General features: G+C 51.0%; 2 protein-coding genes across 2 annotated transcripts in view; one reads left to right on the top strand and one right to left on the bottom strand.

The window, feature by feature from the left end:
* Positions 1-20,232, top strand: part of LOC146767121 (uncharacterized) — a 99,490-nt gene that overhangs the window by 18,375 nt on the left and 60,883 nt on the right. The gene's annotated exons all lie outside the window — the stretch shown is intronic.
* LOC146767122 (olfactory receptor 14A16-like) lies at positions 7,680-8,836 on the bottom strand. The gene has a single exon (XM_085581122.1). It carries the CDS (start codon positions 8,834-8,836, stop codon positions 7,904-7,906), a length of 933 nt encoding a protein of 310 aa, XP_085437248.1. The 3' UTR covers positions 7,680-7,903.

A 20,232-nucleotide genomic window follows, 5' to 3' on the forward strand; every position in this document is an offset into this window, starting at 1 on the left:
TTTCTCCTGGCAGATTTCATCTGGGAACAATCCTTGCAATATAAGAAAATTTGGAGAACAAATCCCGGTTTTGGCCTCTGGAAGAGCAGGACAGTTCTCTCCCATAGGAAGGAAAGCCCAGAGCCCAGTGCTTCAGGGGCAGATGAGAAGCAGCCCTCGACATGCCAAGGTTAGCCAGACCTGTCCCCAGGTCCCTGGTCCCCAGGAGGCCCAGCCAGCCAGACCTGTTCCATGTTCCATTGGTTCCATGGGACCCCACAGTGTCACAATGGTCTCCTTGGTTCCATCAGGCCCTGGAGTGTCACAATGTTCCCCTTGCTTCTGCAGTGTCACAATGGCCCCGTGCTTCCATGAGGCCTTGCAGTGTCACAATGGCTTCGTGGTTCCACAGAGCCCTGATGTGTCACAATGGCCCCTCGGCTCCATGTGCCCTCGCTGTGTCACAACGGCTCCTCTGTGACACTGCGGCTGCACAAGGTCACCATGGACCCTTGGTTCCTTGGGGTCTGAGTTCCACAAAGGTCTCCTTGATTCCATGAGGCAGCACAGTGTCGTCATGGCCCCTTGGTTCCATGAGGTTCTGCAGTGTCACCGTGGTGTCCTTAGAACTGGACTGTCACAACTGACCTGTGGTAATCACATATCCTCTGAGCAGAGAGAGCTCTCCCAGAATTTTCCTGGGAAGCTGTGAGAAGCTGTGAGAAAGCTCAGAGGAAAGAATGAGAAACAATTCTTATCTTCACTTGCTGCACCTGTTGTGCACATGTGGAACGTATTATGGAGATTTGTTTACCAAAGGGTGATTTCTAAATTGGTCAATGGTAACGGTGTTCGGATTTCAATTAACCATTCTGGTCTGTCTGTATCTGTAGCAGTCAGAGGCCCTGCAAGGCCTCCCTGGTGATCAGTTACCTAAGATAAGAAATCCTGAGTCATGACTGGACCAAAGAAGCCCCTCTTCTGCATTTGGACCCTTGTTATCTCTCTGTAAGACCATGGGTCACACTCACCCTGACCCTGGCAACTGCACAATTTCCAACACTCCTGTACCCATTTCTGCCCAGTTCTGCAGAAGAGCTGTCACTGTCCCTTTGGCAGGAGCTGCCAATAAAGACACCACAGTGGAACCGCATACAGCCTTCTCTCTCTCTCATCTCTGCATCTGCTGAGGCAATTAGCGAGCAAAGAGCTGAAATCACTAAGAGCTGAATTCACCAAAGAGCTGAAATCACTCCAGAGCTGCTCGCTAAGTTTGCCCCTGGCTGGGAGCCTGCTGAGGGATCTGGACAGGCTGAGCCCATCAGCCCAGTGCTATCCGGGACACCCACGGCAGCCAGGGTTGGAAGAACCCCTGGGACCCCAGGTTGCATTACGTGGCCACCCAAAGGGAGCACTGGCATCCTGGCACCCCTGAGAGCAGCATTCCTCATGAATTGTTACTGTCTAGGCTGGCTATGACCACTTGAGGGTAACTGCTCCATTATAGAAGAAGTTATCTGAAGAGGTGTCCGATGAACCTGCACATCGCCGTCTGGGACGAGGTTCTCAGGAGCTGGATGGCAGACCACCCACCCAGCAGTTCCTTGACCCACACTGGGCTGAAGAAGTGTAAGTTTAAAATAGTGGTTTTTGCACACTTTTATCTTGAGTCACTTTTCGGTTTTTTCTTTTTCTTTTTTTTTTTCTTTTTACTGCTGGGGGAGAAAAGGGAACAATACTGAAATGGGATCAAAATCTAGTAAATTAAAAGTATCCCATAATGAGAGAGACTTATATTTACAAATCCTAGAAATCCTATCTGCTAACAGCTTTTCTTTCTCTAAAGGTAATCTTTCAAAAACTAACTTGAAAACAATTATAGAATAGATTATTTCCCAGTTTCCAGATACTAACACACACACTATTGGTTTAGGTTCTTTTTGGGACATAGTAGGGAAAAGAATATACGCTTTCCAAACTAATGAAAACTTTTCTGTAACTAAGTTTCTACCTCTATTTCACTCAATTACTAAAGCAGTCTAAAAGACAAATTCTCTGCAGCTTCCCTCTGCTGAGGAAATCCCACCCTTATCTTTCTCAACAGACACTGTCCCTTCAAATGCTGATTTGCCAGATAACATTCCTCTCTCAGTCCCCGGGACAGGGAACACGGAAATTGTCCCACCCCACCCACCTGCGGGGTCCGTGGAGCCCACCCATCCCCCGGCTCCCCCTCGGCCGCGGCAGGCGCGGATTCCGCTCCCGGTCCCGCAACACGCGGCGCGCTGCGCGCCCCGTGCCCCGCTCAGTGCTCGGCTGTAACTGCGTCGGTTTCCATCGGGAACGCCCTGCCTCGCTCCAAAACCTCCGCGCAGCCCCCGTGACTGCCCCAGCCCTGCAGCCGTGCCTCCCGGCCCCGCTGCGGCTCTCCCCAGCCCGCTCCCATCCCTGCCCGCCCAGCCCCGCCGGGATGGCAGCAGCTCCCCCAGCCCCACCGCCTCCTCTGCCCCGCTCCTCCCGTGCCCTCATCCCCAAGCGCTGCACCCACCCACCCACCCTCAGCGCCCCCCGAACGGCACCTCCGAGACCCCCACGGGGCACCCCGCTTCCCCACGCACCTCAGCCCTGCGCAGGCTGTGCCACAGCGGCGCTGCCATCGCCGCTCCACTGCTGCCTCCCTCTAGCCAAGCCCAGCCAGCTGCCCCCTCGCACTCTGTCCAGCCCCCACACCCCTGCAAACCCTTGTCCAACACGCTAAAAAAAGCGCAGTGCACCTCCTGCTCGCTCTCACTACTCATCTGAGCACAGTGAGTCCGACTCTGACACAGAGGACATTGATCCATGGGCTCTAATCAAAATGGAAGCGACGCAGGCAGGGGATTGGGAACTAGCTCAGAGAATTTCTGCCTTCCCAGCAATTTATATAAAGGGGAAAAGAGGTGGGGCCACCACTAAAACAACGTGGGAACCTAACACAAATAAAGAACTGATACAACTATTAAATATAGCCAAAGAACATGGTAGAAGTTCACATATTTTCAGAAATTTCCTGGAAGCTCTCTTTTCAGCACATATTTTGGTACCTCATGACTTTAAAAACATTTCCCACTGCCTTCTTTCCCTGGCAGAATATATGCTATTGGAAAGGCATTGGAAAAGACAATTAAAAACATTTCAGAGACTTATACTCAAGATGCAAATGGGCCAGATTTTACAGTCCAACAGCTGGCTGGAGAAGGGGATTTACAGAAACTCTATGAGCTGTGAGAACCTCAGCCTTGGTCAGGGGTCTTGTGTGGTGGTAAAGTCTCTCCTCCAACCCGTGCTTCCAAAGGAAAACTCCACAGTCTCTTGTTGTTCAGTCTCAAGGCAGTTTATTGCGAGTTATCTAAAAGATCGTCTTCTCTGGCTACTGCGGTTTGGTCAGCAGCCCAGGCAGAGGCACACACACCCCTAACATCCTCTCTGTCTGCTGTCTTCTTCTTCTCTCCCCCCGTCCCTGGCTGCTGCTATATTTTATATGATATATTACGTGTTATATGTTTACAGTTTTTCCTCAATACTTACTACCTATGTTACAAGGTGCTTTTCTACTCTAAACCAATCCATAAGTGCCAGCATCACCAAGAACATGGGGGCAAGGAAAAAGAAGGAGGAAGAACAGGATCAGCCCACTTTCCTCCATCTTAGAACTTCTGACCCCCATGTACAAAGTAAACCCCCCCCCGTACAGGTGCTAAAACGCCCCTGTGCAATGCTAAAAAATTTCCCCTCTACTTTATAACTACTTTTACTGTACTATCTAACACTTTGTGACTGTTTCTTCCACCTCCAAAGTTGGTAACTCATTCCATGTCTCAAACTCAAAATCAGAGCTGTTTGCAGCTGCCTGCTGGGGTCTAAAATGATTCTGACCAAGGCCTGGAACCTCTAAAAATGTCTGAGAGAAATTTTGAGTTCCAACACCTGCCCTTTGTCCTTTTCTTTCACTGGAGGGAGGATGGCAGCACTGGCAGAGTCAATATCTGCCCAGGGCCTGCAGATAGTTCTGTGACTCTGGCTGGGCTAAGTAGCCAATTCTAAATTTGGCCATGGTTCCTGGCCATGAAGACCAGTTTTTCTCCATAGGAATGAAGGAACAGAGTCCCACTATTTTAGGGGCAGATGAGAGGTGACCACAAAAGGACAAGGCCAGCCAGAGCTGCCAGATTTTGTTCTGAGAGAGACCCTTGAATATCAGAAATTTTTTGGCAGAGTGTCAGTTTTGGCAATGGGCATCTGAAATGACAGAGAGTTCTTTTCCATACAAAGGACAGCACAGAGCCCCAGTGCTCCAGGAGCTAAAGAGAGGCAGCCCTTGACATCCAAAATTCAGCCAGACCTGCCAGGTGACCCCTGGCAGGCCAAGCCAGCCAGACCTTGGCACCTTTCATCTAGGGGCTATCCTTGGACACAGGGCATTTTAGAGGGCAAATCTCAATTTTGGCTGTGGGTTCCTGGACAGGAAGAAGAGTTCTTTTCAAAAGGAAGGAAAGCACAGGGCCTCAGTGTTTCAGAGGCAGATGAGTGCCAGCCCTCAGAAGCCAAGGCCAGCCAGACATGTCTCTGACCTATCTTAGCTGCTTTTGTCTGGGAGCTATCCTTGGATATAGGAAATTCTGGAGGCAGATGCCAAATTTTGGCCATGGGTGCATAGTTGAGATGGATGATTTCTTCCCATAAGAAAGAAAAGCACATGGTCCAAGAGTTTCAAAGGCAGATAAGAGGTGGCCCCTGGGTGGCCAAGGCAGCCAAAGTTGTTTCTCCTGGCAGATTTCATCTGGGAACAATCCTTGAAATATAAGGAAATTTGGAGAAGGAATCCTGGTTTTGTCCTGGGGTCCCTGAAGGAGAAGAAGAATTCTCTCCAATAGAAAGGATAGCCCAGAGCCCCAGGGCTTCAGGGAAAGAGGAGAAGCAGCCCTCAACATGCCAAGGTCAGTGGCACCTGTCAGGTGGTCCCCAGGAGTACTGAATCAGGTACGGATTTTTTAATGGGAAACAACCCTTAAAAACAAAGGGGTCCAGGGAGGATGGACACAATTCAAGAGAGTAATCTTAAGGGGGAAGGAGCAGTGTGTCCCAGTGTGGCAAAGGATGAGCTGGTGAGGAAAATCACTGACCTGGTTGCTCATGGAGCTTTTGTGGGAACTCAAGGGAAGGAAGAAGGTGCATTAACTTATGACAGAAGGTCAGGCAGCTTAGGAATTGTTTAAGGATGTTGTTAGGTCATGCAGGAAAATAAAGGAAAGAGGTGAAATCTCAATAAGAGATTAACCTGGCCACTTCTGTGAAAAATAATAAAAAATGTGTCTATGAATAAATTCATAGCAAAATGTGGAATAAGGAGAAACTCTACCCTTTTTTGGATGCATTGGAGAATAGAGTAACTAAAGATAAGGAAAAGGTTGAGCTACTTAACACCTTGTTTGACTCAATTTTCAATATTAGGACAGGTTGTCCTCAGGACAAGAGTTCTCCTGAGCTGGTAGATGGGCACAGGGAGCAGAACAGCCCCCTGTAATCCAGGAGGAAGCAGCTGCTGACCTGCTGAGCCACTCCGATGCTCACAGGTGTATGGGATCAGATGGGATCCATCCTAGGGGGATGAGGGAGCTGGTGGATGAGCTCCCCAAGCTGCTCCCCATCATTTACCATCAGTCCTGGCTCACCAGGGAGGTCCCAGAGCACTGGAGGTGCCAGTGTGAGCCCATCCCCAAGAAGGGCTGGAAGGAGGATCTGGGGAGCTCCAGGCCTGTCAGCCTGACCTCGGTGTCTGGGACGGTTATGGAACAGATCACCTTGAGAGCCACCACAGGGCACCCACAGGATGGCCGAGGGGTCAGAGCCAGCCAGCGTGGATTTAAGAGGGGCAGGTCCTGCCTGAGCAACCTGATCTCCTTTTATAACCAGGTGACCCACCTGTGGATGTGGGAAAGGCTGTGGATGTGTCCATCTGGACTTCAGCAAAGCCTTGGACACTGTCTCTGACAGCATTCCCTGGAAAAGCTGCAGCCCACGGCTGGGGCAGGTTCCCTCCTGGCTGGGAGATGGAAGAGCTGGCTGGAGGCTGGGCCCAGAGAGGGGTGGGGATGGTGCTGCACCCAGCTGGTGTCCAGTCCCTGGTGCTGTCCCCAGGGATCTGTGTTGGGCCCAGTCCTGTTTAACATCTTCACCGATGATCTGGGTGAGGGGATCGAGCCCACCATCCCCAAATTTGCAGGTGACACCAAGCTGGGTGTGAGTGTGGATCTGCTGGAGGGCAGGACAAGAAGACACAGCCTCCAGCTGCACCAGGGGAGGTTTAGGCTGGACAAGAGGAAGAAGTTCTTCACAGAAAGGGTGAGTGGGCATTGGAATGGGCAGGCCAGGGGGAGGTGGCAGAGCCACTGTTCCTCTCCAGTGGCACACAGTGGCATGTCTGGGTGACAAGGCGGTATTAGGACATTGGTTGGACTTGATGATCCCAAAGGTCTTTTCCAGCCTATTTGATTCTGTTATTCTGTGATGATTGGGACACTCTGGGACCATTGTGACACTGCAGGGCCTCGTGGAACTAAGAGGACCATGGTGACCCTGTGCAGCCCCATAGAACCAGGGCTCCATTGTCGTGCTCTGGGGCCAAATGGAACCAGGGAGTCCCCGTGACACTGGGTCCTGGTGGAACCACAGAGGCCATGGTGACACTGCAGGGTCTCGTGTGACCGAGGGGTTTCACCACTGTGACACTGCCAAACCAAGGAGATCATTGGGAGAGTCCAGGGCCCAGTGGAACCAAGGGGACCTTCTGACACTGCGGGGCCTCATGGAACCAAGGGGACATTGTGACACTGCAGGACCTTGTGTAACCAAGGGGCCACTGTGACACTCTGGGGCCTCAGGGAATCTGGAAGGCCGTTGTGACACCGTGTGGCCTTGTGGAAACAAGGAGTCCATTGTGACACTGAGGGAACTTGTGAAGCACAGAGAGCATTGTGACAGTGTGGGACCTCATGTGACCATGGGGCCTTTGTGACACCCTGGGGCCCCATGGAACAAAGGGACCACTGTGAAACTGCAGCACCAACGAGAACATTGTGACACTGTGGAGCCCCATGGAACCAAGGAGTCCATTGTCAAATTTATGGGCCCCATAAAACCAAGGAGACCAGTGTGACAGTGCAGGGCCTGGTGTAACCCAAGGGATATTGTGACACTGAGGATATCCATGGAACCAAGGACAACTTTGTAGAAGTTCAGCAAGTGGGATGTGAGTGTTGACCTGCAGGAGCACATGAGGGTTCTTCAGAGGGATTTGGACAGGCTGGATCCTGGGCCCAAATCCAACAAGGTGAGGTTTAACAAGTCCAAGTTCCGGGTCCTGCACTTTGGCCACAACAACCCCTGCAGCGGTACAGGCTGGGGACAGAGGGGCTGGACAGCAGCCAGGCAGAAAGGGACCTGCAGGGACTGATGGACAGCAGGCTGGACATGAGCCAGCCGTGTGCCCAGGTGGCCAAGAAGGCCAATGGCTCCTGGCCTGGATCAGGAATGGTGTGGCCAGCAGGAGCAGAGCTGCTGTGCCAGCACTGATCTGCCTCAGCTCTGCACACAGACATTGCTGCTGCAGCTCCAGAGAAGGCAACAAAAGATCATCTCTGCAGAAAACTCTGCTGGGAGATCCTTTAGTTCTTTTAAATCCACTGAGATCACAGCCCCTAATTGACACAGTCTGTGGCCACAGGGAAGGTGAAGAGAATCAAAATGAGAAATGGCACAAACCATTACATTTTTTCTTGACAATATTAAAATATATAAAAAAAGGAAAAGAACCTCCAAAGGAAAGCCACAAGAAGTATCAAAGATGACTTTTATTACAAATGATTTGCCAAAATTGGCCAGCTTTTTAATGTTCTTGAAACCATCCAGTCATCAGGCTCTTCACTGCAGCCTTGAACTCCTGGTTCCTCAGGCTGTAGATGAGGGGGTTCAGGGCTGGAGGCACCACCGAGTACAGAACTGACAGGGCCAGATCCAGGGATGGGAAGGACATGGAGGGGGGCTTCAGGTGAGCAAACACTGCATTGCTGATAAACAGGAAGACCACAGCCAGGTGAGGGAGGCAGGTGGAAAAGGCTTTGTGCCGTCCCTGCTCTGAGGGGATCTTCAGCACAGCCCTGAAGATCTGCACATAGGAGAAAACAATGAACACAAAACAACCAAATACCAAACACACACTAACAGCAATGAGCCCCAGTTCCCTGAGATAGGATTTGGAACAGGAGAGTTTGAGGATCTGGGGCACCTCACAGAAGAACTGGCCCAGGACATTGCCATGGCACAGGGGCAGGGAAAATGTATTGGCTGTGTGCAGCAGTGAATAGAGAAAGGCACTGGCCCAGGCAGCTGCTGCCATGTGGGCACAAGCTCTGCTGCCCAGGAGGGTCCCATAGTGCGGGGGTTTGCAGATGGACACGTAGCGGTCGTAGCACATGATGGTCAGGAGGAAATACTCTGCTGAGATGAAGAAGAGAAAGAAAAAGAGCTGAGCAGCACATCCTGTGTAGGAGATGTTTCTGGTGTCCCAGAGGGAATTGTGCATGGCTTTGGGGACAGTGGTGCAGATGGAGCCCAGGTCGCTGAGGGCCAGGTTGAGCAGGAAGAAGAACATGGGCGTGTGCAGGTGGTGGCCGCAGGCTACGGCGCTGATGATGAGGCCGTTGCCCAGGAGGGCAGCCAGGGAGATGCCCAGGAAGAGGCAGAAGTGCAGGAGCTGCAGCTGCCGCGTGTCTGCCAGTGCCAGCAGGAGGAAGTGGCTGATGGAGCTGCTGTTGGACATTTGCTGTGGCTGCACATGAGCACCTGTTCATGGAGAAAGGACAGGGACAAGTCAGGAGAGGCTGCTTGGAGCCAAACCTGGGCCATTCCCTGCAGACTGTCCTGCTGGGACTCACCCACCCTTGTTCCTGCTCTGGGAAAACCTTCACCCAGGTCCCTGCCTGAGCTCCCGTTGTGCTGGCTGAGTGTGCCAGGAGCATCCAGGGCTGTGCTTGGGGGCTCTCGAGGAGCCATCCCTGCCCTGCTGCCCTGGGTTTGTGGCCATATGCCAGAGGGACAAGACTGGAAATTCAGGATTTGTCACAGGAATAACTCCTAATGCAGAAAAGCTTGGTACCATTTGCATGCACACTTCTAGGGGAAAAAGATGGCAGGAGTTGGTTTAAGGAATTATTATCCTACCCATAGATCATTCCTTTCTCTCTGAGGTCAGAAATCCCCAGCATTCCTGCTGCACTCAGAGTTTGCCACTGAGAGATGTGAGGCAAAGGATTCCCTGCGACTGAGGGAAGGTGAGGGGCTGGATGGGCTTGTTCCCCCAGCACTGCTCTGTTCAGCCCCCTCTGCTTCCCTGAGCATCTCCCTGGGCCTGGACATCCCCTCCTGAGAGGTGCCTTGTCCCTGCCAGCGCTCACAGAGCCCATCCCACCCTGTGTGCCCTCGGCCCAGCCCTACAGAAACCTGCCTGTGTGCAGGGCCCTGGCTGGGGCAGGCTCTGTGTGCAGCTGGGCAAGGGCAGCTCAGGAGAGCCCTGCTGGGCCCTGCAGAGGTGATGCTGCTGCTGCCCAGGGCTGAGGAGTGGCTGAAGGCCCTTTGGGAGGCTCCCAGCAGAGACACTGACCACCCAAAGTCACAGTTCTGGAGTCTGTAAATGTTCAAACGTGACTTTGATGATCCTGTGTGTCCGTTTCAACTCAGAATGTTCTGTGATTCTGGGATTACAATTCCTGTTCTGCTTCTTTCAACCCCCTGTTTTTCTATAATTAAAGGACAAAAAAAGCCCTTCCAACAGTATGAGAACAGTAAAGTAAAAACCAGACCTTTATTGGAAGCTTCCAGGTGTCCCAGTGGGGATGAGGCACACCCGGCCCCTGATTTTGAGAATTCATTAAGGTTGATTAAATAGGATATTTAACAAGGACATTTGAAAGGACATTCACTTGTCTCAGTTACACACCCCAGGCTCAACACATTGGAGTAGGTCCAAGGACTATTTTCCCCAGCTTTCGTTATCACTGCTGGCATACAAAAACCAAAATGTTCCTGTTGTAGGTCCTCATCCTGTTGAAAAGACTATATAATATTCAAAAATGTATTTATACAGTCAGTTTATTTTTCTAAATTCTAAGAGAAACCATAAGGAAATGTACTAGAGTTAATTAAATATTATAGATATAGAGGTATATAATAACACTTTAATAGTGTTCAGTAAGAGTTTAAGAGAGCTAATCCAGAGTTTAATAGCAATAATAAAGGATTATAGTTTTCTAAGTATATACGTATAATCCTAGGCTTACCTTCTTTGGGGAGTGTCCTCCGGAGCTGTGCCCAGGCTGGTCTGGAGCTGGGAGCAGCCCTGCCCCAGCCAGCCCCTCTCAGCAGCAGCACCTGCCCTGCTCAGGGTGGCTCCTTCCCCCCACAGCTCCTGGCCAGCGCTGGGAGCAGCTCCAGGGCCGGCTGAGAGCTGTCCCTGGCAGGCAGCAGAGTCCCTGGCCCAGCACAGCGCCCTGGGCTGCAGGACCCTGCTCTGCAGGACAGCCCTGGGCACCCCTGGCTGCTCTGCACAGGAGATGAGCAGAGAATGCACTCACAGGCTCTGTGGGCATTGGGATGTTCCAGCTTTAGGAGATCTCTCCAGGAGCTGCAGCTGCATTGTCCTGCAGCCAGAGGTTCCTGTGCCAAGGGCTGGCAGTGATTCTGCCCCAGGCACTTCTCAGCCCCTTCCCAGCCCTGACTGATTGAAGCTCTCTGTGCCTCTGTGCTGTGCCCGGGCTGGCTGCAGGCAGTGCCCCAGCCCTGCTGGGCTGGCAGAAGAGCTGCTCAGCAAGAGAAATGTGCTTTTGAAGCTCTCCTTGGTTACAAGCATCACCCTCTGTGCCAGGAGCCCGGCCCAGCTCAGCAGCACAGACACAGCACAAGGACTTTAATGACCCTCTGGGGCTTTGTGCTCAGGCCCTGAACATCAGGCCCTGAGAGGGAGCTGCAGAAACCTCTGCAGAACTCCAAGTCAGGATCCAACTCCAAAGTTTCTTGGACTTTTAATGGGTCCCACTGAGGGACACAACTGAGAAAGTGTCCCCAGGCCCCAGGCAGAGCAGAGAACTGGAGGCACTGATGCCAGGTGGCGACAAAGAGAAGCCAAGTCTTGGTGCCCTGGGGCACAGCAGGGTCTGTGCCACCAAGGGCTGTGAGGAGACACCTTGTCCTGAGGCCCTGGGGCCTCCTGGCACAGCCCCAGCCAGGCTGGGCACTGTCAGCCCCTGGTCCTGCCCTCAGCATCCCCCCCATGCCCTCATCCCAGTGGCCTCAAGGATCTGCTGGAAGGAGTCCCTGGGGAGCCTTGGTCAGGAATGGCCCTGGGGGCTCCTTCATGCTCCCAGGGATTGCAGGTTTTTTCAAAGGAATTTGGCTTTTGCTTTTGACTTGGAGTTACTGAGAGCTTTCTGCAATCATGGCCTCCAATTATCTGCTGTAATTAGTCCCTGGAGAGGCTTTGTCAGGAACAAGGCTCATTAATGCTTCAGGGTACTTCAGTTGTTTTAAGGTTCTTGGTGTTTCCCTTTTGATACAGACTCTGTGAGAGGTTTGTGCAATCATGGCCCCAATTATCTTCTTTAACGAGTCCCTTGAGAGCTTTGTACTGACACTCAGTGGGGCTCATGAATACTTTGAGATACTCAAGGTGTTTAAGGTACTTTGGATTTTTCTTCCCATACTGATTGTATCTGAGAGTTTTTTGTGCCATTCTGGCCTCCATGTCTCTCGTCCAAAGAGTCCATGAGGAGCCTGTGTTGGGGGTGGACCTCAGTGGGTCCCATTAATGCTTTGGGACACTTTGGGTGTTTCCTCTTTACTTTGACTCCTGGAAAGGTTTGTGCAATCTTCTCTCAGGTCCTGAGATTCCAGAGCTAACCTCCAAATGCACCACAGGGTTCATTAGGATCAAGGAAGTCGTGACAAACCATGACTCTGCCTTGATTTCCCTCTTGTCTGGGGAAGTTCATCAGGAAGTTTCTGTAGTGGTTTAGTTTCCCAGTTTGAAATTTCTTGGCCAATGCATCAATCAGTGTGGTGGTTTCAGTGCTGGCTAATTACCAGTGCACTCACTAGAATATACTTATTCATTTCCTGCTGTGAGATAGGATTAGGAGAAAGGCAAAGTAGGCTCGAATCTTTAAAGGGGTAAAAAGTTTAACAAAAACTAAAAGAGAGCATGATAAAGATCAGAACAAAACTTTGAGAACACTCCCCCTCTCCATTCAACCTGACAATGTAAAGAGACAAAACCTAAAATTTTCAGTGAGTTTTCCTCCTCTAGAATAGTCTTTCTTTAATTCACTTAGCAAGAGAAGCTCCTGTTCTTAATGTTATGGAGACTTCTCCACAAGAAAACAGTTATTTCATGGCTTTTCATTTCCGTGAATAACAGCTGACTGGAAAAATCTGCTGTTGTGAAGTCCCTCCCATTTTTTCACAGCTTTTCCACAACTGTGTTTATGGGCCATGTCAGCTTATGGGGTATTAGTTTCAAGATGAGCTGTTTAAGAGCAAAGGTTCTCTTCATCTCTTTCTGAAATCATCTTCATCTCTAGGAACAGAGATCTTCTCTCCCTGAGGGCACAAGGTCTCATCACTCTTCTCTCTTTCTCTTTCAAACTTCTCATGGGATCACAGCTACTGCAACATTTCCTTACTTTAGCATGGAGGTCTTTGCTGAACAAGTTATCTCCCCATATTTTTCAATGCCTTATAGGGAAAAAGAGAGTCTGATGTATCAATGACATCCTTCTCCATGGCTTTACCAGAGGATTCCAGCCCCAAGATCAAGGCATCTCCTCATCCCTCCCATCTGGGTCTCAACTTCCTCTTCCCTGACCTCGGTGTGTTCATGTTGCTCCTCTGTGTGCCTGCTCTGTGTCCTTTTCTCTCACGGGAAGGAGGATGGCAGCACTGGCAGAGTCAATATCTGCCCGGGGCTGCAGATGGTTCCGTGAGCCCATCTGGGCTCAGTGGCCAATTATAATTTTGGCCATGGTTCCTGGACATGAAAACCCCTTCTTTTCCATAGGAATGAAGGAACAGAATGCCACTGCTTTAGGGGCAGATGAGAGGTGACCACCAGAGGCAAAGGCCAGCCAGACCTGCCAGATTCTGTTCTTAGAGATACCCTTACAAATAGGAAATTTTTTAGGAAGGATACGAATTTTGGCAGTGGGCATCTGAAAAGACAGACGGTTCTTTTCCATACGAAGGAAAGCACTGAGCCCCAGTACTCCAGGAGCTGATGAGAGGCAGCCCTTGGCATTCCAAGATCAGCCAGACCTGTCAGGTGGCCCCTGGCAGGCCAAGCCAGCCAGACCTGTTCCATGTTCCCTCACTTCCATGGGGCCCCACAGTGTCCCAATGGTCCCTGGCTTCCAGGAGGCCCTGAGGTGTCACAATGCCCCCTTGGTGACACCAGGCCCTGAAGGGTCGGAATGGTCTCCATGGTTCCATCTGCCCCACAGAGTCATAATGGTCTCTGGGTCCATGAAGCCCCATGGTGTCACCATGGCCCCTTGGTTCCATGGGCTCCAGTGGTGCCACAAGGATCCCCTTGGTTCCATGAGGTGCCCACAGTGTCACAGTGATCTCCATGGGAAGGAAAGAACCGAGCCCCAGTGTGGCAGGGGCAGCCACCAGAGGCCAAGGCCAGCCAGACTTGACAGTACTGGCAGATTTTGGCTGGGAGCAACCCTTGGATATAGGGAATTTTAGAGGTGGGATCCCAGTTTCAGATATGGACACCTGGAGAAGTACAGGTTTTTCCATAGGAAGGTAAGCACAGAGCCCGAGTGTTTCAAAGGCAGAAGAAGAAAGGGGTGGCTCCTGGGAAGCTCAGCCAAACAGACCTGTTCTTCCTGGCATCATTTGTCATGGAGGAATCCTTGGATAGATGGAATTTGGGAGGAGGAATCTCAATTTTGATGACAGTCACCTTGAGATAAAGGACAGTTATTTCCACTGGAGGGAAATCACCAAGCCCCAGTGTTTCAAAAGCAGATGAGAGGCAGCTCCCAGGAGGCCAAGGGCAACCAGACCTGTCTGTCCTGGCAGCTTTCACTTGGGAGCAATCCTTGGATGTACAGAGTTTTGGAGGAGGAATACCAATTTTGGCCATGGCCCCTGGAGGAGAAGGAGAGTTCTCTCCCATAGGAAGGAAAGCCCAGAGCCCCAGTGCCTCAGGGCAGGTGAGAAGCAGCCCTCGACATGCCAAGGTGGTCAGGTGGTCCCCAGGAGGCCCAGCCAGCCAGACCTGGTCCATGTTCCCTTGGTTTGGTGGTGATGCCTTGAGAGGCTGCCTAGAACAGAGCTAGGCAGTGTTAAAGGAATAAAGCAGGTATTTATTAAAAGGCCTTCAAGGGATACATCTTGGGCAGTACAAGAGCCTGGCCCTGGCTCCATCCTAGATGGAGTCCAGGTCATGAGTTTTCACTGGGGCAAACAGGGGGATTTGGTCTGGCAGGATGTGTAAAACAATCTCCTGTGATATCTACTTGTTCTCACACAGAGCACTTGGCTGCAGGGACACATTCCCATCGTTCCTGCCCAGGTTTCAGGATTCAAACACTGCTGTCCTTCCCAGGAGCTGTTCTTCATCTGCCTCGGGAGTGCCTTTTGGCCTCTGGACCCACACTCTGGCTCCAATATTAGCACTGCTGGATCCAAAGCCTTTATCTCCACCAACAGCAGTGATTTGAGGTGGATCTCCTTTTTTCCCAATTGTTTTAAACACTGACAACATCAATAATTGTGCTACCCTGTCATGGGGTTGAATAATCCAATCTTGTTCACTATCCTTTAACCAAATTACTTCATTTTCCCCTTGATAATCTGCATCAGTTCCTCCTCCCATGACATGAGCACTTTGCAAGGCCAAGCTCCAGTGAGCAGTTACCAAACCAAAGTGTCCTGGAGGAATCTGGATTCCTGTTCCTGCATTGTTAACTCTCATTTGCTTCTGAATTATCCTGACTAATTCCAGTGCATGAAGGTCCAGTCCTGCAGCCTCTGGGCTGGCCCTGCCAGGGCCATCACACCCAGAACAATTTCCCAGGCAGTCCCAGTCTCACTGCCCAGGGCTGTATTTGCACATTGGGAGCAGCCGTGCACAGCCAGGGGGTTTCCATTTCCCCAGGGGCCATTGTTAAGGGCATGGAACACATCTGGAGATGGGTTCTCCATGGGGACAGGTTCCCAGCTCCTCATTCTTTAACTGCTCTTTTAACAACCCCTTCTCTGACTCCTCCTCCTCTTTATCCTCTTCATCTTCCTCCTTCTTGTTCCCATCTTTGTCCTCATCCTCGTCCTCATCCTCGTCCTCGTCCTCGTCCTCGTCCTCGTCCTCGTCCTCGTCGTCCTCGTCCTCCTGCTCCTCTTCCTCCTCCTCCTCCTTCTCCTCCTCCTCCTCCTCCTTGTCATCCTAGTCCTCCCCCTCCTCTTCCTCCTTGTCCTGCTCATCCTTATCCTCCTCCTCCTCCTCATTTTCCTCCACAGCCTCATTCTTATCCTCTTCCTCCTCCTATTCCTCCTCCTCCTCCTTGTCCTCCTCGTCTTCCTTGTCCTCCTCATCCTTGTCCTTTTCCTCATCTTTGTCCTCCTCCTCCTCCTCCTCATCCTCCTCCTCCTTATCCTCCTCATCCTTATCCCCTGCTCCTCATCGTCCTCCTCTTCATCCTCATTCTCCTCTTTCTCCTCCTCCTCATCTTCCTCCTCCTCTTCCTCCTAATTCTCCTACTTCTCCTCCTTCTCATCTTCCTCCTCCTTTTCCTCCTCGTCCTCCCCATCCTGCTCATCCTCATCCCCCCCATCTTTCTCCTCGTGGTCCTCCTCATCCTTGTCCTCCTCCTTTTCTTTAGTCTCCTCCTTGTCCTCCTCCTCCTCCTGTTCATCTTCCTTCTCCTCCTCATCCTCCTCATCCTCGTCCTCCTTGTCCTCCTCATCTTCATCCTTTTCCTCATCCTCATCCTCATCCTCCTCCTCCTCGTCCTCCTCATCCTTCTTCTCCTCCTCCTCCTCGTTCTCCTCCTCCTCCTCGTCCTCCTCATCATCCTCCTTGTCCTCGTTCTCTCTCTTCCTCCTCCTATTCCTCCTCCTCATCTTCCACCTCCTCTTCGTCCTCCTCCGCCTCCTCCTCCTCTTCCTCTTCCTTGTCCTCCTCCTCCTCCTCCTTATCCTCCTTGTCCTCATCCTCGTCCTCCTCGTCCTCCTCCTCCTCTGTGTGTGGTTCCCAGGATTCAATGACTCTAGGATTCCAGGAACCTGGAACTCTGGTATTCCATGGCTCTGTGACCCCATGGATGGATTCAGGACTGTCTCCAAGGCCACGAGGGAACGTTGGTGCCAGCGGGAGGGGCTGCAGTGCAGGGGTACCAACAGCTGAGAGGCGACTGCAGCTGCTGCTGCTGCTGCTGCTTCTGCTGCTGCTGCTGCTGCTGCTGCTGCTGCTGCTGCTGTTGGAGGTGCTGTTGGCATGGGCAGGGCCCTGGTGTGGCTGAGCATTGCCATCTCAGCCTGTGAGCTCCTGGGAGCTCAGGACAGAGCCAGGACTGACCCAGGTTGGCACTGCACTTGAGGACAGACACAGAGAATGGAAAGTGCCCATGGAGTGGTTCCAAGCAGGTCTGTGGGAAGGCTGAGGGAGGGAGGATGAATCCCCTGCCCAAGGCTGCCAAGGGAAGGCTTTGGGAGGTAAAGGAAGCCTTGACCTGACACTAAGTCCTTCAAGGGCTCAGTTGCCCACGCTGAGCAGGATTTCATTGGGCTTTGTCTCAAGGCAGTGGCAGGGTCAAAAGGGGTGGGAGCAGCTGGAAAGCAGGGCCGTGTATTCCCTCCCCCCAGCCCATTTGGGAACATCTGGGCAAGGTCTCCATTGTCTGCCTGCAGCCAGCTTGGGGGCCCTTCCTCTCCTCCTCCTGCTTGGGGGACTGGGCTTGGTTTCTTCTGCCATCTGCAATGCTGAGCTTCTCTCTCCTCAAACCTGGCTGCTCAGGTTTGTGTCCCTGTGTCTCGCACCTTCCTCCTCTTCCTCCTCACCACGTGCTCATGGAGCCTCTTTGGGCAGCTGGACTGGAACTGGCAGCAGCAGGCGAGCCCTGAGGAGCACCTCTGGCCTCCAGCCTTTCTGCAGGGCTGGCCAGAGCCTTCCTGCCAGGGGCGAGCCTCTTTCCTGTCTCTTCCTGAGGCAATAGAGTCTGGATCTTGGCTCTGTCCTCCTTTCTTTCTCTTTCAGGGAAGGATCAGCCATGGCTGAAGGAATCTTCCATAGGTACCTGGTGTTGATGGACATTGTCAGCATCAACCAGCCCCCTGGAAAGAATGGGATTTCTCCTGAGGATTATAAAGGAATTGTCCAGGGGATGAAGGAGCAGGAGGTAATCCTTTGGCAGCACCAGCTGCACTTGGAGAAGGAAACTGCAGACCTGGAAGCCAGACAGGAGTGTCTGGCATGGCCTCTGTGGGAACTGGAGGAAAGATCCAATGGCACACATGGACGGTGGTTTGCTTGGCTGTCCCTGACACGTTCATGATCTGGAGGCAGCATAAGAATGGAGCCAGAGGGGAGCACAGAGAAGAAAAGACTGACCTGGAGCTCCTGGGGAAAGCCTGGAAAGGATTGGCCTTCCTGACAAAGCCCTTGTGCTGCTCAGGGCCATTTGCATCTCCATGGGCAGAACTGGAGGATATCTTCCAGCATTTGTGGATAGACTTGTTGAATTACTTCTTCAATTGCTTCATTCCTGTAAGAAAAACTTGGTGCTTGAAATTCCATAAGTTCCTTAGGTTAAGAATGTCCTTATTTCTCTGTAATGATTGTTAAATATACTGTATTGATTGCTATAATCTCTGTATTGATTGTTAGAAATACTCTTTCTATTGATTATAAGAAATACTCTTTGTATTGATTGTTAGATATACCCTATATTGTTATAAATACTCTGTACTGATTGTTAAAAATACTCTGTTTTGATTGCTATCATCTCTGTATTGGCTGTTATACTCTGTATTGATTGTTAAAAATAGTTTCTGCATTGATTATTTGAAATGCTCTCTGTATTCATTGTTATAAATACTAGGCTTCCATAAATAAGATAGATTTAAGCAAAGGAATCAACTTTTCAGAATTGTTTGTTTGCAACCAGATGACTTCCTGTTATCTTTTGCCTCTGGCATTCTCCTTGCACCCTGTGCTCCCCTTACAGGCTGAAATGCAAACACCACAGAAACAGAGACCCTGTGTGCAAAGCACAGCCAGGGGTGTGTGCTCCTCTGAAGGGACAGACATTTAGGGGAGGATGTTTCAGAAGGAGGCTGTGGACATTGTGGCTGGAAAGCAGGGAAGGAACAGTTTGGCACGAGCTTTCCTTCAGCAGGAGGGGAGCACACAGAGGAGTTTGTGTCAAGTGAAGTCTGACACTGCCATCCAGTGCTGGCAAGAAGGGTGGAGCAGAGAAGCTGAGAAAAGGGCCTCAGCATGTTTAGTGATGATGTCTGGACTTCAGTGATGGGGACAAAACCTTCCTAAACTGAACATTAATTCTCAAACCCATAGCATTTTGGGAAGGAATGCCACTTTCTTAACTGGTATCAATATATTTTCCTACCCTCTTCAGGTAAGAAAGGATTTCACTCCTTGTCTGCATTAATGGATGCTGGAATTCCTAGTGCTTCCTTCAGACTTCCAGGGATTGGAAGGTGCACTGCGGGCTGTGAGGAAACACTTCCCAGGCATGGCCGAGGTTGTACATCTGTTCAAACAAAGGGGAACTGGAGAGGGTTCTTTCAAAGTGTGACTCCTCCCTATTCCATCAGCAATAGTCTCACAGGATTTATGGGTCAGGAACATGTACAACACATGGCAGGGAAGCTGGGCAAGCAGTGAGTGCTGTACCAGCACGGCCAGAACAGTGCAAGAGCCAGCGCCAAACAGGCTGAGGCAGCCAGGCCAATCCCATCTTTCCAGGGCTCTGGGCTGAACGCACAGCTTCAATAAAGTCAGGTGCGCTCCCCACAGAGCCTTCTGCAGAGCTCTGGGTTAGGACTGACAGCTTTCCTCTTTATTTCATACTAGAAAGGGAAATTTTTCTCTCATTTTGCCCATCTTACATATGCAGATGTGATGGGAGGCCATCTCCCTGTTTGTGTAGGTGTTGAACCTGGGAAAGACAGTCTGTAGTGTCAGCTGGATACCTGAGGGCTGTCACATAAGCAGTAAGGGTGAACTGTCAATTTAAATCATGATCAGGAATGTAGTATGTTCCAATCCTTCTTAACATTAAAATTCAGTGCCACCTGTGGCTCCAGTGGGATGTAGATCAGGCATGTGTCTTTACCAAAAATGTAATCGTTATTATAATACTTTTCAATTGGGATTGGGTACAAAAGCAGGAGGGTCTTGGTGCGAAATTAGTATTCAGCCTAATCATTGCAACTAATTAATTAGTTTTATTGAATAAATGCACATGTACAAATGTGCCAGCAGTTAGTCTCTGCGATGAGTAGGTTTGAGGTATTTTTTCATTTAGTCTGTAGTGTGAACTTCAGTGTCTGCAGACTTACATATTAAATTTCTCTCTTGGTCACCACATGATGATTATCATCACTAGAATTAAATTCCTAGTGTAGTGAGGAGGTGGGAAATAGATAAGAAAATCTGTTGGGTTTGCATGGCCAGGTTTTGGTAGATGAAGTAATGGTTTCTGTTAGAAGCTGTTGGAAGCTCCCCCATGTGCACAGAGCAAATGCCAGCTGGCTCCAGGAGCCCCAGGCTCAGAGCCAGTCAGAAAGCCAACCAAGTGAGAGCAGAGGGAGGGCACCTTCCAGTCTCTCTTGGGCATGGCCACAAAACAGCCCCTGCTGCTTCTTCCTCCGCCTGTGTTTGGGGTGTGCTGGTGGCAGAGCCAGCCAGGTTGTGCTCTGCCTTCCACAGCCGGTTGGGAGTGGGCATGAAAAGCGCTGCATGCACAGTGGAGAGGCCTGGAAGGTGCTGACAAGAGCATCCTGTGGGAGCAGGGCTCTGGGCTCTGGCCAGGAACAGCCTGGTTTTGCTGCCATGACCACAGGCTGGAGTTGAGGCAGGTGAAGAGGCAGTGGGCAGCTTGTGTTTGTAGAGGGCCTGGGGCTGTACCTCTGAACCTC

Source organism: Lonchura striata, chromosome 5, assembly GCF_050655825.1.
Source record: "Lonchura striata isolate lonStrDom1 chromosome 5, ASM5065582v1, whole genome shotgun sequence".
Lineage (NCBI taxonomy): Eukaryota > Metazoa > Chordata > Aves > Passeriformes > Estrildidae > Lonchura > Lonchura striata.